Source organism: Doryrhamphus excisus, chromosome 1, assembly GCF_030265055.1.
Source record: "Doryrhamphus excisus isolate RoL2022-K1 chromosome 1, RoL_Dexc_1.0, whole genome shotgun sequence".
In the NCBI taxonomy this organism is placed as follows: Eukaryota; Metazoa; Chordata; class Actinopteri; order Syngnathiformes; family Syngnathidae; genus Doryrhamphus; species Doryrhamphus excisus.
The window spans coordinates 22641383-22669367 of NC_080466.1; the positions used below are offsets into that span (position 1 = coordinate 22641383).

At 43.2% G+C, this 27985-nt stretch overlaps 2 protein-coding genes across 5 annotated transcripts in view; one reads left to right on the plus strand and one right to left on the minus strand.

The window, feature by feature from the left end:
* Positions 1-4996: 4996 nt before the first annotated feature.
* Positions 4997-27084, plus strand: LOC131132103 (collagen alpha-1(XVII) chain-like). 4 transcript variants are annotated; one of them, XM_058077382.1, is made up of 51 exons: positions 4997-5119; positions 9605-9934; positions 10005-10058; positions 10146-10199; positions 11886-11933; positions 12012-12332; positions 12454-12570; positions 12881-13009; positions 13091-13171; positions 13265-13321; positions 13403-13573; positions 13806-13895; positions 13976-14020; positions 14090-14218; positions 14293-14544; positions 15250-15288; positions 15365-15391; positions 15488-15514; positions 15793-15855; positions 16005-16109; positions 16174-16227; positions 16347-16391; positions 16562-16624; positions 17170-17232; positions 18463-18534; positions 19254-19289; positions 19532-19567; positions 19635-19742; positions 19830-19955; positions 20122-20202; positions 20281-20331; positions 20415-20471; positions 20541-20591; positions 20753-20779; positions 20911-20955; positions 21452-21481; positions 21723-21839; positions 21925-22047; positions 22117-22212; positions 22296-22421; positions 22506-22580; positions 22690-22809; positions 22894-23031; positions 23779-23940; positions 24014-24160; positions 24666-24815; positions 24886-25035; positions 25109-25258; positions 25336-25416; positions 25534-25578; positions 25714-27084. In XM_058077382.1, exons 2-51 carry the CDS (start codon positions 9697-9699, stop codon positions 25770-25772), a joined length of 4731 nt encoding a protein of 1576 aa, XP_057933365.1. In that variant the 5' UTR covers positions 4997-5119; positions 9605-9696; the 3' UTR covers positions 25773-27084. The 4 variants fall into 4 exon arrangements, with proteins under 4 accessions (XP_057933365.1, XP_057933375.1, XP_057933385.1 ...); XM_058077392.1 differs by having other exon boundaries at positions 13979-14020; XM_058077402.1 differs by lacking the exon at positions 19254-19289.
* Positions 26951-27985, minus strand: part of LOC131132142 (serine/threonine-protein kinase 10-like) — a 31694-nt gene continuing 30659 nt past the window's right edge. The window contains exon 18 of the mRNA XM_058077490.1: positions 26951-27674. Within this exon, the coding sequence (XP_057933473.1) occupies positions 27528-27674 (147 nt within the window). The 3' untranslated portion in view covers positions 26951-27527. The remainder of the gene's footprint in view (positions 27675-27985) is intronic.

Consider the following 27985-nt stretch of genomic DNA (forward strand, 5'->3'; position numbering starts at 1 on the left):
AGACGGAAAAAAAATCCAAACCCACATGGCCCTGTGTTAAAAGGTGATTGCCTCCCTGTTAAAACATAACATAACTGAGATTGTTTTAGATTTATCAGTGTGGGAAAGGTTACAAAGCCATTTCTCACATTGAGAACCATTATCCACAAACAGTGGTGACCTTCCCAGGAGCAGCCAGCCAACCCAAACCTACCCAGCCTACCTGCAGACTGTGATGATCTCCCATTGCTGTGCCTTGTGGTGCTCGCCCCACTCTCTACCTCTACCCCCCTCTTTTCCTGCAGTTGGGCACTGGGCTCGAGCTGGGTTTTCTCCTGGTACTCGGGTTTTCTCCCCCATTCCAAAAACATGCTTGGTTAATTGGCCACTCTAAATTGTCCATTGGGAATGGTTGTTTGCAGCGGCGTCGCCAGACAGATTTCACTGGGGCACGTGCCCCAGTATTGATCTGCAGTGCCCCAGTAAAAATGTCACCAATAAAAAAAATCACTTTCAAGTTTTAAGTCTAAGGCACATACTACTTAGTATGGTAATTCATTGCTGCTGTATTCACGCCACATAAACAATGGCACATGGCTAATTAATATGGTAATTTATTAATGTGTAGACTTCAGCTGATAATACTTGTGTGTCAACTTGAAGTTGAGAGAGCGAGAGAAAGGGAGAGAGAGAGAGAGAGGTCTAGTGACGCCTCTGGTTGTTTGTCCATATGTGCCCTGTGATTGGCTGGCCACCAATCCAGGGTAGACCCGGCCTCTTGCCTCTTGACAGCTGGGATAGGCTCCAGCACGCCCTGCAACCCTTGTGAGGATAAGCGGTACAAAATGAATGAATAAATGCTCCGCCTGCCTCTGCATCTTGTGGTCCGCCGCACCAGCACACGTAACACAAACTCACCAAGAGGTCACAAAAGACCCCACAGCAACATCCAAAGACCTGTAGGCCTCACTTGCCTCAGTTAAGGTCTGCATGCATGAGTCCACCATGCATGGCAGAGTTCCAAGACAACAGCCACGACTGAACCAAATGAAAATATTTTTATGATGCACAAGATGTCTGATGAGGCAAGAATTGAACTTTTTAAGGTGTGTGTCCCATTTAAAAAGAAGTAAAGGTAACGCTGCATTTCAGAAAAAAACATCAGAGCAACAGTAACATGTGGCGGTGGTAGTGTGATGGTCTGAGGCTGTTTTGCTGCTTTGCTGCTAAATGGAACCTTCCTTACCTTTTGGGAATTGGGCTGCATGAGAGTTTCCTCCAAGATGTCAGCTTCCTTGCAAATGAAGTCATGGAGTGGCCTAGCATGTCTTCCTCCACACCTGAACCCAGTGAAGCGCCAGAAGCGGAAGGTGGAGGAGGCAAAGTGCATCACCATCCACCAATGTACCACCACCCTGTGATTCACCGCAAAGGAGTGGAAGAGGATTTCAGCAACACCCTGTACAGCTCTGGCAGAGTTACGTAACAGTGGTGCTCACAGAAATGTTGGCATGTTGGGCACAATTTGGACATGTTCAAGGTGAGGTGTAGTTGCTTGTGTTGCCAGCTATTTGCAATAATGGCTGTGTGTTGAGTTGTTTTCAAAGTAAAGTACATCTATACAGTACGAACCCATTCGTCTGTGGAGGGTTCCATCATGGGGCCATCGACACATAGGGAAAAAAAATACACCCGTAAAAATGTGAATTTTTGACACATGACTTGGAGTTAAGTTTCACTTATGGATCTCACAGCGACTGTCGTGCTTTCAAGGACCGCCAAACACAGTGCGAAATCTCATCGCTTGACCAAAAACATTATCAGTGAAGCGTAAAAATACAAGGATATAAAACTTTCCTGTGGAAAAAACTGCCAATTAAAAACAAATAATAATAACAAAACTTTTTGGCCAAAAATCTACCCCCCCTCCCAAAAAAAAGAATTAAACAATTAAAAATGAATTAATTGCGTTTGTGAAATTTATACATAGTTTTATTTGGTAAACACAAAACAATACTCATGACTTATAAGAACTCTGAAATTTCAAGCCTGTGATTTGCGACTTAACTTGGCCAGTCATGTGTTAGCTTTTTACCCCAGCATTGACTTGAGATTAAAGACTTAAGACTTGCAAAACCCTGACTTCCTGCCCTTGATAAATCCAACACTATAAATGCTCCAGTTCCACATAAATGAATATCAAACAATATCAGACAATGTAACAATATTACCAAAATACCACAACTATTCCATTTCACAATCATTGCATACAACAAAATACATAAATACAATACAATAACAAAATTGTAACAACACAGACAACACAAAAAAGGAAGTTTGTGAAAATAAACACAGAAGACCACTGAAAAGGACCCATATTGTCCTGTTGGTGTCAAATTGAAACTTGGTATCGATGTGTAGTATCCTCCACTGGTCGATAGGTGTCAGTAATGTTACTGCAATATTGGGTGTGACACACAAGCACCAGGAGCTGGCTTTTATTGCAGGTTTGCATGATTTCATCCCATAGATCACGTTGGATAACGTTAGCGTAATGCAACGGCTTACGCCAAGCTAACGCTACTTCCTGTCTGTGCCATTGGAAGGCATTGACAGCAACACATGAGCACAAGTGATTATTTATGTCTTATTTTCTCTTATTATGTCTACTATATTGGGTAACATGAGTGTACAGATGACTATAGGGTGTTATTTTATGTCTAGCGAACTCTAATAATATTAAAAATTGTATTTAGAAGGTTGTAACTACTAGAATATTCCATTGACAAATAAGGAAAACTAAATTCACTTGCGTCCATAAGGGACGGGTTAGACATGAGTTGTAGCTCTTTAAAGCTATAAATGTCAGGGCTTGGCCGCGTGGCGCGGAGGTCGGATCCCAGGATGCAGGACACAGCAGGCTCAGGTAAGGTTTAACAGCTTTAATAGTCCAGTCCAGTCGGATGTCAGATGGAGCACAAAAGAGGGGGCTCCGTAACTGAGTGCAAGCAGGCACAACACAAATTACCACAAGAAACTGTAAGCAGTCTTAGAGGCAAGCGGGCTACCGGACGGGTAGGAGGGGGCACAGGAGCAGGGCCACAGCTAGGAGCTGGTCTGTCACGTCCACAAAGGAATAATCCAGCACCCTCCTGCCGCAGCTCAGTGCCTTAAGAAGGAGACCGGAAATGAGGACGATTGGCAACAGCTGCGCCCGTCAGGTAGCTCCGCCCAACTCAAGGGAGGTCCACATCTGCAGATGCACAAAGAGAGCCGTAAGAGTCCAAATAACAACAAAACCTGGACGTACCCCCAAACAGAAACACAAGGTAAAAGCACATGTCACTGCACATCGTGACAATAAAGCTGTTTTTTGTGATCTACATGTGGGAATTTGTTATTTCACTGCAATGTACTGTACATACAGTCTAGCAGTATTTTGATTATGTAGTCGCTCTTCCCAAACATATTTTTAGAAGTCATTTATTGAAGTACACTTTTGTAATTTTACAGGCATCACTATCATTTTAGTGCCATTATTGTTTAGGTCTGAATCTCCTGCAGACTATCACGTTACTCTAGCAGCAAGCCTGAGTTTTCATGTAGAGTTCAATGAAAAACCATGCAACTGAAGTGTAAAGAAATGGTGGGACACACATTGAAAAGAGAAACCCTGCATTCCTGACTGTCTTGCCGATTATTCCATACACATTTGTCCTTTTTGTTCTGTTAGTGGCTTTGAATGTAATGATTTTGAGACGACATGTCGTGCCAACGATGACTCAGGCAGTTAAGCTTACTTCTGAAGCGCTGATCCTGTTTTGGGAAAGGTATCAAGTGAAAGTGTACGCTGTCGTCTTTCAAAAAGGTGCGGCCGCATGCACAGGTCACGCTCCAACACCACTCTGAGGCGCAAACAAACTTATCAAATCCCCAATATTGAAACTTTTTGCTGGGTTTAAGTCTTGGTCCAAATCCACAACACACTTTAAAGGAGTGATCACCCAATCTGGCCATCTAATCATGAAGCAGTTTGATATATAAAGTAGTTCACGTACAATACAGAATACATAAAATACAGGAATATATAGATGAAATAGAATAATAACAAGAGAACCACACCTTACTTTTATCCCTGTGGTTGTCTTGAGAGCTTTTCTGTCGCAGGGTAGTTTTAATGGATAATTTCCCAGATCTTCTTGTAGCAGCACACTGAATCCATGACCATTCAATCCCAGCCATGGAACATGGAACCTACCAAAAGAAAGATTAGACTTGCATCAAAAAAGCTTGTTTATACCTTGTTTCCACCCAGTAGTGGAACATCAGTAGTACATTTCAGGGAAATATCCATTCCTGACAAAAAAAAAGGAGAAAAACAGCCTTTTGTGAAAACGTACATTTCAGATATTTCAGCTATGAGATATGTCTTAGGGATCAGGTGACCGGGTTTATAAAAAAGTATAATTACCCATATTGGTGGGTGTATAGCCTCTCTCTTCTTTTATGATGATGGTGATGGCTTTCCTTTTCCTTGGTGCACTGTCGCTCTGTCGAAATGTGAGATCATTTTTTCCTCCCTTTCCACAGTCAGTATTCCTGAGACTTCGGGTTTTCCACATTTTTCAGGCTTAGGCCCCCCCAAAGTGATGGTTAGATTGGGCGGGGACCCCAATGGGGTGTCCAAAGCCCCTTATTTTTCATTGCCCTTGATATATTGTAAACATTAAATAAATACAATGTAGTGGATTCATCTTAATATGTATTTAAGGACTTAAAATATATAAATGATCATACAGGACCTATGCCTCAGAAAAAGGTGACTCTATTTGTCTTCAAATCCCCAGAATGTACTGGAATCACAGCACCAGACACCAACCATTTAAACATTGTTTACCAACTTTCACTGGTTTTAAACTCGTATTACAGTCCCAACGTTGAAGCCCAGGGCTATTTTTCCTGTACTTTTCAAGTAAACGCCCCCTTTGCCTACTTTGTTGGAACTTGTCAGCTGAAGCCATGAGTCACTCAACTTATACATAAAGTCTGCAGGCTTGTGCGAGGAAGCGCATGGGATATTCTTTTAGCACCTGGACTTAATAGCTGGGAGGGTGCATCATTTAGGAAGAAACAATCTGAGGTAGGCATAAGTCATTTTACTGTGGGTTTTTTTTCTTATTGTATATGGTACTCTGTATTCTTGGGAAACTTTGTAGCTCTCTGTTGTTTGTGAGCTTCAAAATTACAAGGCTCACCTCAAAATAAAGGTACTATAACGGCCACCAAAACGGAAGGAAATGTATCAAGGAGGTAGATATTGTCTTGGGGGAGGTCGACACCTTGGTGTGGTGCACCCAGCTCATTTACAGGTGAAAAATGCATTTCAATCATTTTTTGCAAAATGATCGCTTTACAATCATTGATATTTAAGTCAGTCTTTTAAAAACATTTCAAATGAATGTTTTTCATTTGATGGCATTTGAATATTTTCAGCATATTTGCTGCTGTGGCACGTGATGGGGGCTGCCAAACCCCACCTCTCATCCTGTCAGCGCATGCCAACATTAGAAATAGCATACTGTTCTCATAGCATCCATACAGCCCTGACAGCTTCACCCCAATACTAATGTGTACAATTGTACTTGTATTAGGTACAGTGGATCCATTTGACTTTGGATCAAATTATTTATTTGTTTCTCTGAAAAGAGGCAGTTTTTTTCACACGTCTTATTCACCCCAGGTTTGTAATAATTGATAAATACGAGACAATGCAGATAAAATACATGTGCCCACAAATGCCATGTTTATCTCTTTATGCTTCACTGATAATGTTTTTTTTTGGCAAGCAAGCATTTTGGCAAGCTCTTAAACACACCGTAGCTGTGTGTTGTGACACAGAGCGACAGTGTTTTTATGGCTGTACTGATTACTCATGTTTTTTGGCATTCGCTAAGGTAGGGATCCACAGCCTTTGTGTGTGTGTGTTCCGCAGCACATTGTTGAAATAAAATTAAAGCAAAAAAAAAAACCTCAGCAAAAATGGAAATGGAGGAAAAAAGGAAAATGTAAAGACTGTAAAAACGGTGTGAGGCACAAACAAATATCCAAGCAAAAAGACAAATTATTTTAATCTTTAATGATGTCGTATAGCACATCACACGTGGAACACACAATGGAATTGCACCTATGCAGTTGTTGAAAAAACGCTCTCGCCATATCATGCTTCATGCATTTTGCGGCATCACTCTATACCGTTTTTGAAAAAATAATATGAATTAATACATTTTTTGCCTAAAATAAGCATTTTCAAGCATGAAATGGCAAAATTAAAATGCTTTCAAATATGTTATTGATATGTATTATTCTACACTGGTCACAAGGCGTCAGTAATGTTACATTGATGAAACAATAGCCCCTGCAGGAAGTACGCGGTACACTCTCCCAATGTGAACATATGTGAGACTATATTGTGTAATTCATGTCAAATGGCTCATTTTCTGTCTTTTATGTCTACAACATTGGGAAAAATGAGTGCAAAGACGACTGTACGGCTGTTATTTCATGCAGAGAGGGCTCTAATAATGTCAAAAACGGTCAAAAAGATCATAACCAGGTTTTCTATGCTCTAACTATGAAAGTAACTAATTTAGGAATGATACTTTGTCAGGCCTGGCACGGATTAACTGTGATAGGGATTACTGTTCACATGAATACCTGACAGGTGGGCTGCGAGTGGGTTGATAAATTCACTTTGATTTGTGATGTGTGAGCACACAAGCAAGTTGAAGTTTGCCTCTGACTAGTTTCTGTGCAGCTCAGGCTTTTCCAACATAGAGCAAATAAAATATGCATTGCCAAAAAAAGGTTTTCATTTTCAACAATCAACAAATACGTATTCATATTCATATTCACTGTATGTGTGAAAGCACGAGCTAATGCAAAACATAATCATGTTTGAAAACGACAAAGTTCGACATGTTTTGTCTGTTTGACTCGCTACCTGATCCTGCGAGTCCTTCATGTTTCAGGAAAGAACTCTTATGAAGGGAACAAAAGGCCACACCCTTACAGACAGCGTGTGGTTAGCGCTCGTCAACAGTGGCATGTTGAAGTCTGAAAAACCTTTACCCTGAACAGAAGTAAAAAAGAAGGGCAAAGACTTGAAAAATAGAACATTATCGCCTCTGTGACGCTGGTTGGCCTTCAAGTTGTCACCGAGTGGCGTTTTACCAGTGCTGATGGAGTTACAGGATTATTATTATTACCATTTTTCATCTAGTCATCTATACATTTCTCACCTTCTTCTTATCCCCCCTCATTTTTTGTCCACTAGCTCTTCCCACATTAGCACACTAAAAATGAATGGCCATTTATTTGGCGGCATTTGGCATTGTGCATGTTCCACAGTTGATATGGCTCAACCCTTATTTTTAGATTTCAAATGACACGGTTTTTGGCCACTGCTCCCACATTACTTCACCCCTTCAAAGTGTTCCAACATTCAAATGTTCAGCGCATCTGGGATGTGTAGGTGTCACGGTACGGCATGTCTGTGTTGCGGTGTGACCCCAGGATGCAGAGAGCAGGACCAATAGCAGGTAAATAATATTTATTTTAGCTATAATAGCGGCAGCAGAAAAAGGCAACTCAGGTAGCAGTAGGGCAAACTAACAATGATCCAACAAAGGGAGAAGGGCACGCCTGAACTAAATAGAGGACAAATTAGGGACAGGTGTGGGTGACCATGGCAACGAAGGCAGACGAGGCGAAAGAGGCAAAAGAGGAAGTCCAATACAAAATAAGAGTTCAAAACGGAAACCAAAGCCCAAACAGAGAACATAGACACACTGTCACGCAGGAACTCATGCAGGGCGTGACAGTAGGCTACCTATCAGGTTTTTCTAAAAATTCCCACATTTTTCCACATACAGTAATGCAAAAAAAAACTATTCGATCAGCCTGGTTTCTTCAGTTTCTTGCTCATTGTAATGCGTGGCACAACTAAAGGCACATGTGTTTCTACAAATATAATCCATCCATCTATCTATTTGGGGTATGCTGGAGCCTATCCCAGCTGACTCGGACGAGAGGCAGGTCCAGCCTGGACTGGTGGCCAGCCAATGGCAGTACAGATATAATGATGACAACAACAATAGCTCATAAGAGTTTATATTAAGAGCGTATACCATATCTGGGGATTTCTTGATCAGAACCAAAACCAATTAAGTTATCAATAACTTGGCGTTGCACTGCCAAAAAATGAAACTCGGAGGAGCTCATTTTGTTGTCATCATTATATTTGTCCAAACAAAGGTACCTTTAGTTGTGCCAAGCATAAAATGAACAAGAAACAGGAGAAACAAGTGTGGACTGTATCGCACAGTAAAAGGTGTTTTTTGCCTTGAGTTGCATGTACAGTACAGATACAGACAGACATATTCTAATTAGTGAAATATCCAAGAAATGTGTTCAAATGTATTCACCAACTGAGGACTGAACAAGCAACCAGCAGGTTGAGAGAGGAGTCACATCGCCAGGCACAGAATGTTAGCAGAATGTTACAAGTAAGGTTCAATGTCAAATGAATTTCCACAAACGGGGCAACATTGACATTATCAATTCATTTTCATTATCTGGATTTTTTTAATACAATCCCACATAGTTTTTACTATTTTAAACTTAGTGTTTCATACATACATACTAATAGAGGTTTATCTTTCCAGCCATTGTATTGCGGGTGTAGTCATTTTGATGAAATGAAAGCAACATAAAACTGATGAAGTTGGATACTTGGAAAGATGAATTTGTAGTAAGTTAGTCTCAGATGTTTTGACCACATTTTGTTGCCATTTGACTTTCTGCTTATTCTTTGCAAGGCTGCACGGCTCGGGTCTCCCAGACTGACAGTTGCTGGTTCCCTCCCCAGGCGTTGAATAGATTTCACCACATTTGTTTGATATTTAAACTTTTTTTGGACATTACATTTTCTACTGTAATTGTTAATGTTAAGTTTGATGTGCCATATGATTGGTATGAAATATGTTCAAATACAGTACAGTATATTGGTCTTGCCCAGGATGGAGGAGACTGACATGAGGAATAGTTTCTTAAAGGAATAAGACTAATTAGTGTGTTTCATGGGTATGGAACCGCTCTGCGGGGGCCCAAATGCTTAGTGGTTGGTAGGGGATCTCTGTGGATCTCAATGTTCCAATAAAGCCACCATCAAAGTTCTGGAATGTTTGTATATTTCGTACAAAATCAGCAGGGGATCAAATGTTTTTTGCATGGCAATTAAAAAGTTCTTCCCCTCAGCGGATTGGCGTCAGGTTGTTTGTCTCATCGAGTGTATGTAATAAAATAAGCCCCACATCACGGTTTGAGCTACCACAGCATGTTGAGGCACACCAGACAGGAGAGCCAACAATTAGCCAACAAAAACATCACCATTAACATTTTCACTGCTGGTTTGAACTTGAAAGTGGCAAATAAATGCAGTATCAGTCATTCTAAGCCTTGGGCAAAGTTATGTCAGAGTTGGAATCACAGACTTCATCAGCAAAGAAAAGTTAAGGAAAGTAATATAATAACATGCACCCTCTTGTCCCCTCTCGGTTTTGCAAAGGTACAGTTCCGTACAGACCAGTAAGCGCACCAGAGAAACCTTGTCAGCCAAATCAGCAGGTGGTGGAAGTCCAGTGGCCCTTCACCTCCACCATGGCCTCGGGAGCCAGGTTTCGGGCCGGATCAGGGTCCTCCAACATGTCTTCCGGGTTTGTAAGTCTTGTTGGAGAAGAAACAAGAGAAGGGGGTTTAGGTACTGTGACCGTTTCTACAGTGACCAAAACCTACAGTTCAGAAGGATCGGGGCAGCCGAGTCGAGGCTTGTCCTCGTCCTTGGCATATTCTCCCGTTTTGAAGGAGAGGAAGATCATGACATCTGATGTTTTTGATGGTTAGTCATACTTGGATTGAACCATCTGCAGAATGATGAACTAAGTTAACCAGACCTTTCATGTGTCAAGCTTCAGAGAGCTCAAGTACAGACTCATCTCCAGAGTATTCCAGGAAGGAGTATGGTGAGTGAGTCCCTGTAAATCATTTCATTAAGAGTCTGGTCTGTGCTCATGTCCTCACACGCTGCCAACCAATCTGGTTTCTCCAAGGCTCCTCAAAGGCAACTTCAGGCTCTGCCACTAGAGGGAGGTCTCACAGCAGAGGTACGGATGACGTCACATATTGGCTTGTCACAATAATGAAATAAATAAATACTAACTAATTATGACTAATGATTGGGAAGTCCTGGGTTCGATATTTCGCTTGTGTGGAGTTTGCATGTTCCCCATGCGTGCGTAGTTTTTCTCCTGGCTTCTCTCCGGAGCTTCCAATTTGGGTTCATCTTTAATCCGATGATGGTCATTTGATATTGTGGTGATATATTCTTGTTTTTAGTCCTTTTGCTTTGCAAAAAACAACAGCAAACAACATGCCATGTGACATTTGTGACTTGGGTTACAGTATCGTTGGAGTTGTAGCGATAGCAAATGGTTGGCTACAGATACAGTACATGTATTGTTGCACCCCTATACTGTATATATATATATATGGGGTAATATTGCTGTATATAGTGTATGTGATGATGCGTTTACAGTTTTACAGATAAGCATACGAATGACTTTACAAAAACACAATAAAAGACCCACTTGTTTATTGGAGGATATTTACCTGTTAACTGGCTGTCGAGCGGAGGTGAAAACCACCAATGACTTGAAGAAATAACTCATGGAGGAGTTAACTGAAGTATAAGTATATATATCCGACTGACACTACAACTCAACTTACATAACAGTCAAGGACTGGAACGCAATCGTAACCTGAGGACCACCAGTCTGTTATTTGGCACCAAATCCCCGTAACATTTAGGCTCAACCAATGCAAATACACTTTCTTTTCACTAGTGAATCATAACTAAAAATGTGAAACATGTATGGTACGATATGGAGTGATATTACCATTCAACACAACATCTTAAAACAGGGGTGCTCATTAAGTCGATCGCGATCTACCGGTCGATCGCGGAGGTGGTACTGGTCGATCGCTGGTCGATCGCGGCGTGACATTAAAAAAATATCATCCCAGCATCAATGCCGTCACTTGATTGATATACAGGGCAGCCATTCAGATGACAACTGAATGTTGCCCTTCGGGCGACCAATCAAATCAAACAACGTCTCTAAGTGCAGCAGAACTTACGATGTCAGCCTATCATCCATCCCCGTTACTTGATTGACATACAGGACAACCAGTCAGATGACAACTGAATTTTGACCTTTAGGTCCGCTCATGCGTAAACAACGATGCAAAGTGCTAAGCTAGTCGGCGAATTGCGAGATTTTAAAGCCCTCGCTAAAGTTTATGGTCACTAAAATGAGTGAAGTAGCTGGACCAAGTAAAAAGGCAAAAACTGGACCAAGTAAAAAGGCAAAAAACATATCACTTCCATACAGATATGGAATATTATACGGATATTATGATACGGATATTATCCATGACTGATAAACATTTGGAAGTGTGCTTGAGGCTGGCTATCAGCAGCTACTGTCCGGACTATGCATCCCTGGCTGGTTCAATTCAGTGCAAGTCATCAAAGTAAACTCAGGTAATTACAAAAAATGTTAATAGTTAATTATGTGTGTTTTGCAATATTGGCTCATTTGGTTATGTAAGGTACATCAACATACATTGTACGTACAAATAATCCTCAATACATTTGAAAATAAATAGATGTTTTGCATTTTTGTAGTGGGTAGATCATTTTGACTCGGTCATTTTAAAAGTAGCTCGCATGCTGAAAAAGTGTGAGCACCCCTGTCTTAAACTGTATAAACATATACTTCCTTTTTTAGAGAGTGAGATCAGAGCCAGGCTCCAGAGTGCTTCTCCTTCAGCCTGTTGTGAGTGTCAGTTTCCTGCTGCATTTCCATCCTGTGATTACCACTTTTACAGGTAGAGTAAGTGTCTGTGCTCTCCAGGGACCGAGTTGGATGATGTGAAGCGTTTGCTCAAAGGAAGTCAGTCTGAAAGCACCACCACCACCGCTGCCATTCAGTCCTCCAACAACTCGCTGCCCATCCCCAAGAAGGCCAGCGTGGAAACCAGGACAGTGACTGAGGGCACCAGCACCATTTTGTCTCCAAACAACTCTTTTCCCATTCCCAAGAAAACCAGTTTGGAAACGCGGTTCGTGTCTGAGAGCACCAGCGCCATTCAGTCTCCGAACAACTCTCTGGCCACACCCAAAAAGGCCGGTGTGGAAACCAGGATTGTGTCTGAGAGCTCCACCACAGGTTCAGGCAAGCAGTAGCTTTACTGTCATCAAGCAAAGCTTTCACCCTTTTGCCCCTAAGAAATGGACAAAATGCCCATCCCAAAACAGAAAATAACTCCAACGATGTCTCTTCTTGTCCCCAGCAGGTCTGTCGACAGTTCCAGACTATTATGGTGGTGTTTGGCCCATGGGTGTTAACAGCAGCTATGGCTACAATACAAACCCCAGCAACCTGACCACAACATCTACCATTTACCATTCAGGTCAGTCAACTGCTTCTGACGGGGGTCTCCAACCCCCAAATTCGTAAAACCTGAATGGAAGGCTTCTAGAAAATATGTCTGACTATTCACGCTAAAATGTTGCTTAATATTGGAAACCAGATATGCAAGGGGAGGTGTGATTTCCTACTCCTCCTGTGAGGGACAGAGACGATGAGGGCAGACTCACATGCCTAGACATGCAAGGCTATTTGAATCAGTAGATAATCATGTGGAGGACTTATTTTGGAGGCAAGAGGCCTCCAGGTCTTAACCTCTAACAATATGTGTTGTTCAATGCTGATGTTTACAGGGGGAGGTGGAGGAGGTGGAGGAGGTGGAGGGGGTGGAGGAAGTCGAGGAGGTGGAGGAGGTGGAGTTCAGAACAATATTGCCCTGACTTCTTCCCCCGTGCACGGTGGACAATCGGTCAGCAGCACCGGTGAGCTTCTCCGGTCACAAGTCTGCCATGACACATGTAACACATTGGAAGTGGAACTTGTGTGTTGATGCTGCGTTTCAGTGCCGGTGTACGGTGTTCAGAATAACCTAGCCAGCACCAGCCCTGCTGTCCTCTCGACTGCAGGACTCACCACACCAGTCGGTAAAGCAGTGAAGTCCAGGCATAATCACGGTTTTTTAAAAGGTGACATTTTTGTCCTTTCATCAGCCATTTCTGTGTTTGTTTTTGTCACAGGTTACGGTGTGCAGAAAAATGTCTCTGGCTCTAGCCCTGGGATCACCACAACCACGGGTAGGACTTGGGAGGGAGGACTTTCTAATGCATGTCGCATTGTGAGCTAACATCAGACCCGTTCACATCCGTTTGGTGCAGTGCGACCCAGCAATCCTTCCACTGACGAGACCGTGAGCAAAGATTATAAGTTCACGCTGATCGAGAAAGACAACGCGCCGGTCAAGAAGGAATCCGAGCGGCTGGTCATGAGCAAAGACACGGGCAAGCAGTTCATGTCTGTGGCTCCCGCTACTTCTGCAACATCTGCAGGTACCACTCGAGACTGACGGCAAACCTTGTAAAATACTGAGTCGGAGTAAAATACACGTTATCATCATGAATGTTCTATGTTCTATAGCTGTTAAATATTATGATAAATATCCATGATGATAAATACATGTTATCATCATGAATGTTCTATGTTCTATAGCTGTTAAATATTATGATAAATATCCATGATGATAAATACATGTTATCATCATGAATGTTCTTGGTTCCATAGCTGCCTACTCTGACGACTCACTGTTGAGGGAGAAACAGAAGTTCGCAGAAGCCACAGCGATGCATGACAAAAGGGAGGGTGCATTTTCAGGTAGACTACGTCAAAGTCAAAGGACCGCTGATTTATTCTTATTCAGCATTTTCATCATTGGTCTTTTCTTTTCTATTCAGCAGCAGGCCTGAAAATGTCCTCAAAAGACGACGTTGGCTGTGCAGGTAGAATAAGATGCCACACTGTTACTTGATGACCTTTCTGTCAAACTAAACATATCAACTGTCTCTCAGACATGTGCAATGACGGCCCATGCTTCGGTCTGAGCCGCTGCTGCCGCTGCAGCTGGTGGAAGTGGCTGCTGGGCATCCTGCTTGGGCTGCTCCTGCTCCTTGGCCTCCTCTTTGGACTCATCGCTTTGAGTGAGGAGACAGCCGCATCTTCATTTTTCACCCGAGTGGCGTCTGCATGTCTCAGCCGTGTCTCTGCTTTGCAGGTGAGGAAGTGAAACGTCTCAGGAAGCGAGTGGAAGCTCTGGAGGCCATCACTGGCACTGCATCAGCAAAATCCAGTCGTCTCATTGCTGACCCCCTGGAGTCCAGATACACAGACAGAAGTTATTCCAGGCTCTCTGATAATGGGATTGGTGTTGGGGCTCCAGTAGGGGGTGTAGATGTTGGATCTGGAGATCTGCAGAAAGCAGTCCAGCAGTTGGTCCGAGCCGAACTTCGCTCTGATGCGTTTCGAGGTGAGAAGTGAAGAAATTATACTTGATACTTTGTGTAAGGGAAAATCTGCTAAGATGAGACAAGTTCTTTGAGGTTCATTCATTCATTTTCTACCGCTTATCCTCAGGAGGGTCGCGGGGGTGCTGGAGCCTATCCCAGCTGTCTTGGGGCGAGAGGCGGGGTACACCCTGGACTGGTGGCCAGCCAATCACAGGGCACATATAGACAAACGGCGGAATGGCCAAATGGCGGAATCCATTTTTTGATTGACAGTTAAATGAGCGAATCAGTGGTGCTGAATTATAAACCAGCACATTTTTCCAAGTTTTTCATTCCGTTGTTCTGAACCGATTCGGAGACTTTACCAATCCCTCGCGACTTTTCTTTGTTAACAACAAGAAAACAACAACAACAACTGACTCCTGTCACTCAGCGGTTTCTGTGGAGCTGCACCCCCACAGGATCACACACAGCTCCTGCTGCTGTGTGACATTTCTCATTTCAACCACTCGATGTGATTCTAGCCGCTGCGAGCCAATTCTAGACACCCTGTCTTGGAGAAAAGCAAGTCAGCGTGACATTAATGTGTATCTTAGAATAATGTACAGTATGCTCGTGCACAACTATAACTAATATTTCCCTGACATGAAGTCATGAAGTGATCTGTAGAGTCATGAATGAAAGCTATAGTAGAGTCATGAATGAAACACGTCTTTTTCTTTCAGACTCACTAAAAGGAGCCAAAGGAGACCCAGGAATGAAAGGTTTTTGCATAACTCTTGCAAAGATTTCTAAATTATTATGACGTGCTTTTCATTAATGCATCATGTTTCTTCACAGGGGATGCTGGCTTTCTTGGGCTTAAAGGTGAAACTTTCACCACTCTTAATACATTTACAACTTATTGAATATGATATCCATATCACTTACAAGGCCAATAATCCTCTAATTAATGTCTTGCAGGTGATAGTGGATTACCTGGCGTGCCAGGTAAGAATCAACGGCTTTCCTCCTGAACTGATACATTTTCAAGCAGTTTATTTGCAAACAGTGAGAAGAGTGAAAGCTTCTGTGATGCTACTTTTGCCATTTGCTTATATTTTGTGTCTTTTTTCATTTGGTGAGATAAAAATAAGAAGGTCGTCTTTTAAAAGTATTATTATTATTACTGTTTTCGTCATTATTATTGTGCAGGTAAGCTGGACACCCCATGAACAGCGACTAGGGACTAGTGAGCATACATTCAACACACATGTTCATTTCTTCAGGTCTTCCTGGTCCGGCGGGTCACCCAGGAGCAGAAGGACCCAGTGGTCTGAAGGGAAATGCAGGTTAAAAAAAGAAACAGGACTTATATTATATTACATATTACATACATACAATATTACATATTTTTGTTGCATAATTTGGATATTGTGGCTTTTCGGTAGTGACCATATGTTTCTACCTAATTAGCAAAACTGATGTTCTCTATGAACAGGCCCACCAGGTCTGGATGGATTACCAGGTATCAGTGGTCGGGATGGGCAAAAGGGCAACCCTGGAGAAGATGGACGACCAGGTTTTACACAAAAGGGAGAGAAAGGTAAAAAGTACTAAATGTTTTTTACCTGTGTTCAAAGGTTAATATTTCAATGTGATATTGACAGGATCTCAGGGTGAACCAGGATCAGTTGGTGCTTCTGGACCTGTGGGGCAGAGAGGTAAGGAAGGATAGAGACCAAACAGTGTAACAATACAAAGAGGAAAGGTAGCGAAGGTGGCCTTCAATCAGTACCACTTGATGAATACCCTCGTTATCATGAATGCTCTTTCTCTGCAGGCACTCCTGGTCCAAAGGGGGATCCTGGAATTCGTGGGCAAAAAGGTTATTTCTATCATCTTGCATTCATATACGCTTTATATATCGAACATGTTACCTGTAAATCAACTGAAGTATTGTTGATGATTATCACGAGACAGCAAATGATCAGCAACTGCAGTGGGGAGCTGTTTTATAACAACATTTATGGAATATAAATGTGCACATTTACACAGGTGACCGTGGAACTCCAGGCTTGCCAGGAGTAAAAGGAGAGGAGGGTCTATCTGGACAAGATGGTGTGTCTTTAACTTAACTGAAGTCAGTCAATCCCCGCTATTTGCAGGACTTGCACCACCCGTGGAGAAAAATAGCAGTTGAGACAGCCGTAAAATGCAAACCAAGAGGAAGTCGTCTTAACCCATTTGGTTAAGATGTCTTCCTCTTGGTTTGCATCTCTCACTCACGGTGGACCCCAAAATAAGTGCAACACACAATGTAACTGCACACGCTAATGTACATACACAACACTGTTTTCCTGTCCATATACTGACAAGTCAGTGTAACAATTTGACGTTTGTAACAATGAACAAAGAAGAACACTGGTATTGATCTGACATCAATACTGATACTGATATTGGTATCTATACTATCAATATTTGGCTCAACCCCCTAAACACTCTTGAGTTCTTCCTCAAGTTCAAGTGTTGGAAATATAATCTAATCTTCCTATGACCTCATGTAATACATTCATTCATCGTCTCACTGGATGTCAAACAACAACGACAACAAAGCATGTGAGGCCCCAGAAAGCTTTTGTTGACAAATGTGTTCATGTTTCAAGGTGAGCAAGGACAAGATGGATTCCCAGGACTTCCGGGACCAAAGGGCTCCAAGGGAACTGCAGGTGAGAAGGATACTTCCTTCCTGAGGGTGCTGTCCCAAATTTATTATGGACACCTGCAGTATTTACCCACTTCTTCTTTTCCTTCGCTTCTTATTAATTGTGAATCGCAATGAATTGTGAATTAGCTCCACCCCTTCTGTTATGTACAGTAGCTAAGATGGTGATGGTTGATGGTTTTTAAGGTCCATCACATCCAGATACTGACTCTAGTCTCAGTGTAAATGCCCTCATGCACTCCAAATGCAGAGTGTAAGTGTATGCAACACACGCTAAGACATTTGTTGACATTGTATATGTAATAATAATAATAATAATACATTTTATTTAAAAGCGCCTTTCAGGACACCCAAGGTCGCTGTACAGAAGATAAGAACACCAATATAAAATACAAGATAAAAGACAACAAACAATAAATAAAAGCATACAAGAAATCGGGATAGGGGGGACCATGTGAAACTGTTAGAGGGAATAGGCAAGTTTGAACAGATGGGTTTTGAGTTGAGATTTGAAAATGGGAAGGGTGGCAGAGTTCCGGAGGTCAGGTGGCAATGAGTTCCAGAGTTGGGGAGCAGAGCGGCTGAAAGCTCTGCTCCCCATAGTGCTAAGGCGTGCAGAGGGAACAGTGAGATGGATGGAGGAGGAAGATCTGAGGGAACGGGATGGCTTAAGAGTGTGGATGAGGTCAGAGAGGTAAGGGGGGGCAAGGTTATGGATGGACTTGAAGGTGTACAGGAGGATTTTGTAGGTGATTCTTTGTGTCACGGGGAGCCAGTGGAGTTGCTGCAGGATGGGGGTGATGTGGTGGAATGAGGGGGTCCTGGTGATGATCCGGGCAGCAGAGTTCTGAACCAGTTGAAGTTTATGGAGGGATTTGTGAGGGAGGCCGAAGAGGAGAGCGTTACAATAGTCAATGCGGGAAGTGACAAGGCTATGGACGAGGATGGCGGTGGTGTGGGGGGTGAGGGAGGGGCGTAGACGATTAATGGAGCGCAGATGAAAGTAAGCAGACCTGGTGACGTTATTGATGTGAGATTGAAAAGATAGCGTGCTGTCGAGGATGACACCCAGACTCTTGACCTGAGGGGAGGGGGAGACTAAGGAGCTGTCAATGGAGAGAGAAAAGGAGTCAACTTTAGATAGGGTGGATTTGGTGCCAATGAGTAGGAATTCAGTTTTATTGCTGTACTGTAGCTTTCATATTTTTTCAAACAGTCTCTGTATCATTTTTAGGTGATCCCGGCCTAATGGGTCCACCTGGGGTGAGAGGACCTCCTGGCAGTCCTGGAAATGATGGTCTTCCAGGTACCACCACACACATGTTGTATAAAGTTGCAGCATTTGGACAATTCAACCTGTCTGAAAAGGAGTAGGAAGAAAAGGAGCTTATTGAATCCTAACCCTTCTCTATGTTGAGGACAAGGAAGGAATAAAAATGTGAAATATGAGGATAAAAACAAGATTCAAATGTAATCTCATAATAAATACAAACAAATTGGTTAGTATAAGTCGGGACATTTACCTAATATCTACGTATATTACCTAGTCCCTTCCAAAGTCATTATTATAGTTATCGTCTGTCTATAATACTATTACAGTCCAAAGACACCTCTCTTAAAGGGATAGTTTGTATTTTTTGACATCCCCATCAGCAGTGTAGTGCATCAACAGTGACGATGCTATGACATGAACACATACATAACAATGGACAGGCGACAGCACAGAGAGATACGACTGCAGGGAAAAGTAACGCCAAGCCATTGTTAGATTCCATTTTTTTCAAGGAGGCATTTTGTGATGGAAATGTATTACTCTTTTGAACGCATATTGTTTTGAGAAACGCTTTACTTAAGTGGCCCCACCAACTCATCACTGAAATCCGACCACAACTCGGCTGGCGGGGTGAAGTTGGGGGTAAGTCAGCGTTGATGCACTACACTGTTGATGGGGGTGTCAAAAAGTCAGAACTATCCCTTTAAAAATTCCAGTCTATGTGACTTGAGCCTAATGACCTATGACTACAGGTATTGCTGGAAACCCAGGACTGCCTGGTGCTAAAGGTATTGTTTTATTTCTCAAATATAAGTGAACATGCATAGTTGTTTTTAAATGCCCATATAGTAGAAGTATGTAGTCTACTCTATGTTATGTTTTGTTTTATGTTGTGTCTTGCAGCCAAAACAGTTCAGCTTTGTGTTATAAGTGACAAAGAAAATGTGTGTCATATCTCATAGTGCATCCAGGAAGAAAAAATATTCTGATTCTGAAATCTGACATGGCAAAAATATCTTGTATCTTTCAGGTGAAATGGGTCTGGGTGGTAAAGTCATTGCTCCACGTAAGGCTTTCTACACTTGTGCGTTAAATGTGTTTGCTAAGTGTAAAGGTTGTTTCTTTATTTCTAGTTGGCTCTGAGACTGTAGCCATCCCTGGACCGCCAGGACCTGCTGGGTCTCCCGGTCCTCCTGGAGTCCCTGGTTTGCCTGGTGCAATTGGCCCAAGAGGACACACTGGTATAGCCAAAGTCTTCAACATGTGCAATTGTACTGAATGAAGATAGGGGGCATTCATATCACGATACAATGGCGTAATCATTTAAGGTCTGAAGGGAGACCAAGGCGACAGAGGTGAAAGAGGAGAAAGAGGAGAAAGAGGAGAAAGAGGAGAGGCGGGTCTCGGCATCACAAGTTCAAGTTCAGAAACAGTCAGTGCAACACGAACTGGTAGTAAGTACCTCACATATTCATTCGTTTGCCAATATCTAATATCTAATATCTAATATCTAATATCTAATATCTAATATCTAATATCTAATATCTAATATCTAATATCGAACTATCCAGTGCCGTAATGCATTCACATTGCTATGCTCCCCAATGTCCTCTCAAACAGCACTGTCTTCAGTGGGTGGACTCGTTGGCCGACCGGGACCTCCAGGGCCCCCAGGACCTCCTGGTCCTCAAGGTCCTGCTGGTAGGTTAGGAACAAAAAAAACAATGCACATATATAAGTCGTATTGATCAAATATTCTCTGTGTTGTAAATTCCAAAGGTGAGGCAGGGCAAGGTCTTCCTGGACGGAGAGGGCCACCCGGAGAGCCTGGTAAAGATAGATACTATGACTATTTGTTTATGACTCCACATGCAATTTTGGTTATTGATCTCAAATGGGCTTAACGGGTACAGGAGTCCCCGGACCTGCAGGGACAAAAGGAGAACCCGGCGGTTTTGTACCTACATCAGGTTGGTAAAGACATTATTGATGACAACTTTATTTAGCAATGATTTATTTCCTCTTTTTCTGTGTCTTAGGAACGTTCTTTGCAGGCCCACCCGGACCTCCTGGTCCACAGGGCCCACAGGGTACGCTTGATCACCCACTGGTACATTTCATTTGGTTCAAATGTCAATAAAGAGGAATTGTTGCAGCGTTTGTTGAAGCAGTCGATGAATGTGGTGGATACTTTGTGATGATTGCTCTGATCAGAGACATATTTTGAATCTTGTAATCTTGTCATTATTAGGTGAGAGAGGCCCACGGGGTTTCAAAGGTATGAAAATGAACATGCTACTTGGACCGAGAGTACATGATGACCTTGCACATGTACTATTTTACTTACCACAGCTAAAGCACACTATCACTAACCTTCAGTTCATCTTCATTCCATTCTGGTCGTTTCAGGTGACGAGGGTCAGCCAGGTCTACCAGGAGTTCCAGGACAAACAGGTATCGGCAGAGGTTTTTACAGTATAAGGCTGTAAATGAAGAGTAAACAGGAGTTGGTCACCGGGGTTGTGACCAGATTTCGGTCCGCTCCTTCCCCAGAGGCGCTCCAAATCCTGAAGGTTTTGAGGTTTTCACTTGGCAACTTGTCTTAGAGACTGTGCTCCCAACTCCTTTGGCATCATTAACCAGCTCTTCCCTTGTAATGCTGGTCTGGTCTCTCACCTTTCGCAGAATCATCTTCACCTTCACCCCACCAGGTGAAATCGGAGCTCCAGAGCTAGGGCGATTGTTTAATGTTTCTTGTACTTTTACAAAACGTGCCATAATGTGGTTGCTCTGTGAAGGCATGTGCTTGTGGTTAGAAAGATGTTGTCTTCTTTGTCATTCATATGTATCTACTGTATTTTTTTGCCAATATATGATGGATTTTGGGCGGTCTTGGTTTTTGGGTTTATTTCTTATCTCTTCACCTTAAGCCTATGCGTCTCTCTCACAGGTGGTTCAGGATTTTCTGGCGTCTCCCTTGGTAAGATAACTAAGTTACAGATTGAATAGAATATACATTTTATACTTGAAATGTGTTTAAGAAGTGTGTGAGGCATACTTAGGGATGCGAGTGAACAATGGCAATTGAAGAGCTGAATCCGATCTAAATTTACATGTGTCAAAAATGGACATTTCATGGGCGTATGAATGAGTTTTTGCCATTTGCTGGTAGTCCCACACGGTAACCCTCATTTTGAAGTGTTTGTGTGGTTTTGTGCCAGGGACCTCGTCTATACCAGGACCTCCAGGCCCCCCTGGACCTCCTGGCCCACCTGGAAGAGACGGGGCTGTATCGACTTCAAGCAACATGCGCCAGTACATTGCAGAGTACCTGCAGAGTGAGATTTATTTCCAAAGCCAATCTGCCACTTCAGTGAGGTTTGTCAAAGTTGTTGATGGTAATGAAATAGATTTCACCTACAGGTGGAAGCGTCAAGCAGCAGCTGGTGGGGCCTCCTGGGCCTCCAGGTCCTCCTGGCGTTTCAGGGGCGTCAGGAGATGAGATGGTGGATGATGTAGCAAACCGAGTCATTGCTTACATGCAGAGTATGAAGAACTGATCGCATTGTTCAGTGGTCAAGCTCACATTAAAGCAAAAATATGTCCATTGGTTAGGTCAGGGCCGCGGCTTTGGTGGGGCTTCAGGCTCTGTTGGCCTAAGCGCTCAAGGTGGCACCATTGCTGTCAGCGACATCATCAGTCTCTTACAACGTAGGTATTGATCGCTATCTTGCTTGCTATTACGACATCACAATGCATGTCACAACGCAAGCATCGTCGTTATTTGTGTCCAGGAGAGGATGTGCGAAGATACGTGGCTGGTCCCCCGGGTCCACCAGGGCCCCCTGGAGCTCCAGGTCCTGGAAGTTATAGATTTAGCATGCAAGAGGTGGCCGAACGTGCCCTCAGTTTCATGAAAGGTGATGACTGATGATGATTACAAAGGACTGCTTAAGAGGGTGTTGTGTGCTGACGTGGGGTATTGCCCTTATAAATGTCATTAGACAGGGGGATGGTGGGTGTCCCTGGACCCCCTGGACCTCCTGGACCTCCTGGGCGGTCCGGAAGTGGGTTTTCAAGTAAGACAAAACTCAACTTTCAATGATTCAATGATTTCAATGTTGACATGGAAGTTATTCCCTTCTATTCCTTCTTAGACTAATGTGTTTCTTCCCATTGTCCAATCAGGTGAGTATAGTACTGCTGTTGGCACTCAGGGACCTCCTGGTGTGCCAGGTCCTCCGGGACCACCGGGGCCACCAGGAAATGGAAACTTCATGAGCTCAGATGTTCGTCAATACCTGCAAAGTGAGTCTGAGTTGACTGTTTTCTTCATCATCTTGAATAAATCATGGCATCATATTTTTAGCCAACATCGTCTCACTCCCAAAGGTCTTGCTGTTCGGGGTCCCCCTGGCCCTCCCGGGCCACCAGGACCGGTGGGTCCCCCTGGTTCGGTCCATGGACTATCCCACACTGATGGTGACAACGGCGGGACGATCAGATCGGATAGACGGGAATATGTCAGCAGTGCGTTTCTTTTAATACAGCAGACATTTCTCATACCAAACATATTTATTTTCTATATTTTACCGTCATTATAGAGCACACCGGTATGTAACTTGCACCCTCTAGAAGTTGTAGGTTTCCACGTCATGATGCGGGATATTTAGTACACGGGATTTTATTAAAACTTTGAATTAAATAAATGCTTTTTTCCCAAACAGTGACTGTAAAAAGACTAGCTGCACACTAGCCTACCAGGAAAGTCATTTGTCGCCATCATCCGCCTTCTTCTGGGAACTAAAACCACTGAAGTGGTTTTCTTCAGCGCCACAACTGACTAGCCTCAAATTTTGTTTTGACACACACTTTGTCAGCCTCTCGCTCTTTTGTTCTCGCTCTCTGTGTCACTTTTGTCTTCACCGTCCTTGAACACACACACGAGTCCTGCGTTTCGCAACTTGCTGGGGACGGTTGGCGGTCCGAGCAGTCCAAACAGACACTGTAGGAATTCCACACTTGATCAAAATGACTGAGGGTGTGTCAGAGATTCCTGCACGAGACTTCAAAACGTGATACTAGCTTCCACATAAAGTCATAAATAAAAGTCATAAATTAGGTGCATCCCTGTAAAAAGTACCGCAAGTACGATATTTATTTGACACATTTTAGCCCACTCGTATTTCTGTAGTTAGCATGCATGGGATAATAGTCAGTTACAATGTATACATACAGCAGGGGTGTGGTTATCGTTTTCTGTTGTGTTGTGTTCAGGTGACAGGACAAGAGGAGGTATGTTTGGAATTCCTGGTCCACCAGGCCCTCCTGGGCGCCCAGGAGAAAAGGGAGATGCAGGTGTCTCCGGTGGCAGGGCCTGGACCATGGATGCTGGAGACTACTCTAGAATGGCCGTGAGAGTAACCGATTACATCAAATGTAGGCGAACAGCAAGCACATCGTTTGGAGCCATTGCTGTGTTCTCACTAACACGACACTGCTCCACATGTAGCCAATGGTCTGCTTCGAGACATAGCGAGGGAGTCTGGTGGGACTGCCCAAGGCCTGCCGGGACCCCCTGGTCCCCCGGGAGCCCCTGGACGCAGTCAGTGGTTTGGTTCTCAAGACAATGTTGTGGATGTGGTTGAATACATCAAAGGTGAGTCTGCAAAAGCTTCCCTCCACCTTCACTATACAAATATATTATTTTCATGAACCTTGAACTAAATGAAGTATGCAGACGATCCCTAAAGTTAGGACACATGCTTCATACATTAGCATTGGGAGAGTTCCTGTTGTTGTTTTTGTACTTGCTGTACAGCACGACTTGCAGTGGCTATGGTCTCATCCACGTAACATTACTGACACCTAGTGACCAGTGTACAATACTACATCATCACAACGTCTTTGAATGCGTCTTTTGAATGTCTTCTATTTATATTTTACTCCATTTAGCCATTTTGTATGCTCATGCTTAAGTGAGGCCATACAAGGTGGGAAATTGAAGGCGTGATGTGGACCTGTATGCCCAGACTTGAGGAATACCCTGAACAAAAGTTTGAGGAACAAAAGTTTGGCTCAAATCAGAGCCTTCTTTTTAAAGCTCCCACATTTTGAATAGTGGATGTCTTGCCGGTGTCGTCCGTGATTGTCATGTACCACAGCCCAGGGTCTCCTGCACGACTATGGGAGAGATCAACACGACCGTGCTGTGCAAGGACCCAGAGGACCTCCTGGACCTCCAGGACCTCCAGGGTCCACTCAGTGGTTTGGTTCTCATGCAAACGCAACAGACCTGGTGGAATACATTCGATGTAAGAAGAGCCTAAATGTAAATTCCAAACATTTGAAGGCGTTGACTTACGTGATTTCTCCAATTTGCAGCCAATGGTGTGCTGCTGGACATCATCAGGGACTACAGCAATCACATCCACCAAGGACCTCAAGGTCCTCCTGGTCCTCCTGGTCTTCCTGGCCAAAGTCCAGGGTCCGGTTCTGATATAAATTACACAGATCTTGTGCAGTACCTCCAGAGTAAGCAACCACAAAGCACAAACCATGGAATGCCAGCTTGACCTCTGTCCTTACCATGCTTGCTGTTTTCTAGCTCGTGGTCTGCTTCGCGACAGCTCACGGAGCAACTATGACCGCAATGTCCAAGGACCACCTGGACCTCCTGGGCCTCCGGGGGCCCCCGGATATAGCCGCTTGTTTGGTTCCCAAGCAAACGTCACCGATTTGGTGGAATTCATCAGAAGTAAGCTTTTCAGTCCAACACAAACAACAACAACAACAACAGCAAAGAGTTGAAAAGCTCTTTCATTTCTTGTCCAGCACACGGAGCCATTGTTGGAGCAACAGGCCATCCGGGACCAAAAGGAGACATGGGATTCCCAGGTCCCAAAGGAGAGAGAGGTACACCTGTACTTGACTTTATAGGAATAGATATCTGCTATCAGGTAAAGGGTAGTGCTTTTATTAACTGCTCACTATAACTAGCTTAGATATAAACACAACTTTGTATGCATGCAGGTGAACCTGGTATTCCAGGACGACACGGGCCCAAGGGGGAGACAGGTCAGTGCTCACCTTTTTTGTTGCTAGTTTGTGACATAATACAATTTTGTTATACACAAATATATCCAATAATGATCACATCAGATTTTTTTTATGTATTTAAAAATATTACATTTATATATTTTTCTTTTACAGGTGACTTCTCCACATTTGCCAGAAGATCGAAGAGGAATGTTCTCGTGCCACAATTCTAAAAATGAGCGTACACCCAGGTTCCCATGCAGCACTTTGTGTGTAGTGTTTTTTGCATTCATTATTACAGTATCTGCTTTGCTGGCAGGGATTATGGCGGCTATCAGTTATAAAGTCAACATTCACAGGCTGGTATTCAGGACAAACATCACATTCAGAGTGCATATATTTATAAAATGATATCTTCATAGGTTTTTGGTCTTTTTTCTATATACTGCTCCATGTGCAACAGAATGTAGGTTCAAAGTTAAAAGGAATACAGAGTTGCAACAATACCAGGTTGGGGTTTACATCTATTGGTCATTTGTAAAGACTGGCACAGCTTTGGCACTGACAAAACTGTTTATTTACGGACAAATCACATTATACATGACACAGGATGCCTAGCCCCCGCTAGGGGGCATGAGATACCGGGTGCCCCGAGTGCCAATCCATGTACTGCACAAAAACGACAATAATTATGAAACAACGACATAGCCAACCCCCATTGGGGGTCCCCCACACGCACTGTCTGCGTCAATCAGAGCGAGCCGCGAGGTTTGTTTGTTTCCCGGCCTCAGGGGCCCCATTTTCTTCTTTGAGCCCCCAAGGCCCCTTGCCCCGCCACTGACTATAAGCAAGTTTGTGAAAAGGTACACAGCACTCTATGTCAAATACCAAGAAATATGACAATACATCAAGAAATAAACCAATCAGGCTCGTGTTTTGGATGAAATTCACGAGATAAAAACAACAGACTAGATACATGATTCATTTCAGCTGAATTCATCATGAAAGTTTCTGGAAGTGTAAAAATTGTGCTAAAGTAGGGATGCTTGTTCAGTGGGCCGCAAATCAGATCGCCACTGACCACCGCGACCCTTTCGTGCAGTGCAGTGTCTTGACCGAACTATCGTCTTTGGCGGTGTCATCGTCATCCTCTGGCTTCCTTGTGACCCCCGGTGGGGGGGGGTCACAATTGAACTCATTGGACGTGAATAGCAGCCTTTCTTTAAGCAGTCTCCTTAAAGAAGGCGTCTCACAGTGTGGGAGTGTCAACGTATGTTTTTGATTCCTTATTTCATACAACCAGGAAACAGGAATTCAGTAATTACGTATTTTTGGGCCATGATACCATAAAAGCTTTACCGGAGCATCCCTATTCTATCCCTATAAGTAGTAAAAGTTTGCATGTGACTCCTGCTGGTGAAATGCTTTATTTGGATGCTGATGAAGAAAAAAATATGTACACATTACACAATATGATTTGACGGGTTCCTAGAGTTAACTGAATGTTGGGAAAATGCTTTTCAGGCGAATAAATGCTGGTTTGTTGATGAAACACACTGACAATCTCTTCTCTGGATCATCAAGCTGTTCATATTTATTCATCCGGCATTGTGTCCAGCTGACTGCTTTCACTTTCGCTGTTGTGCATCACACACATTTACTGCTTTGAGACAGAAAGGCTTTTCGGACTGCAAAACAAACTGATGCGCCTTTCTCATGATACTAGCACAGTTATACTTCAAAACATAGACACTAAATGACAGTCATTTGTTAGTTGCGATCAAATGTTATGAGATTTGTTTTCTAAAGCAGAAAAAGCAGCAGTTCATGACAAGAATCTGCTTACATTTAAATTCAGACTGCTAGATTTCATATTTCAATCCCAGTTGCAAGAGAAAGTCCAGAGAGAAAAGCCTCTTCCATCCTCCACGTCGGAGATTCCAGTAGAACCTCAAGGCACCGTCTGCCGTGTCGACATGAGAGTCGGCCTAGAAACCCGTGGACTGGACGCTGGGGATCGGGTAGAACTTGGAGATGCGACTCTGTGCTGAGGGGTTAAGGCACTCGGACTCCCCGCTCATTTTAAAAAAGACTTCCTGCTCCTGCAACTTCCTGGCAAACTCCTCCTCTAGGGCCTGTGAGCCACACAAGGAAAAAGAAGCCTCTCTTTAAAAGCAGTTTAACAAAGCAAAAACAAACTACATGAAACTATATCAGTAGAAATGGCGTGGTGTGAAGGCGTGGATCAAACCACCAACCATCTGGTTGGGAGATGGCCACTCTCCGGCCTGAGCCATGTCACCGTGAGCAGAATCAGCAGGATGTTCAATGAATTTCCATGAAATTGTCCGTTTTCATTGGGGAAAATGTCAGAAAATCTTAAGTCTTGATCGATTTTTATGTATTTATTGTTTTAAATACTTATTAATTATTAGTTTTATTATGA

Coding starts and splice junctions, on each gene's coding strand:
- LOC131132103 (XM_058077382.1), top strand. CDS start 9,697: ATGGCCTCGGGAGCCAGGTTTCGGGCCGGATCAGGGTCCTCCAACATG. Junction 15,392..15,487: donor TGGCTTTCTTGGGCTTAAAG/GTGAAACTTTCA, acceptor AATGTCTTGCAG/GTGATAGTGGATTACCTGGC. Junction 20,332..20,414: donor AGGGCCACCCGGAGAGCCTG/GTAAAGATAGAT, acceptor TAACGGGTACAG/GAGTCCCCGGACCTGCAGGG.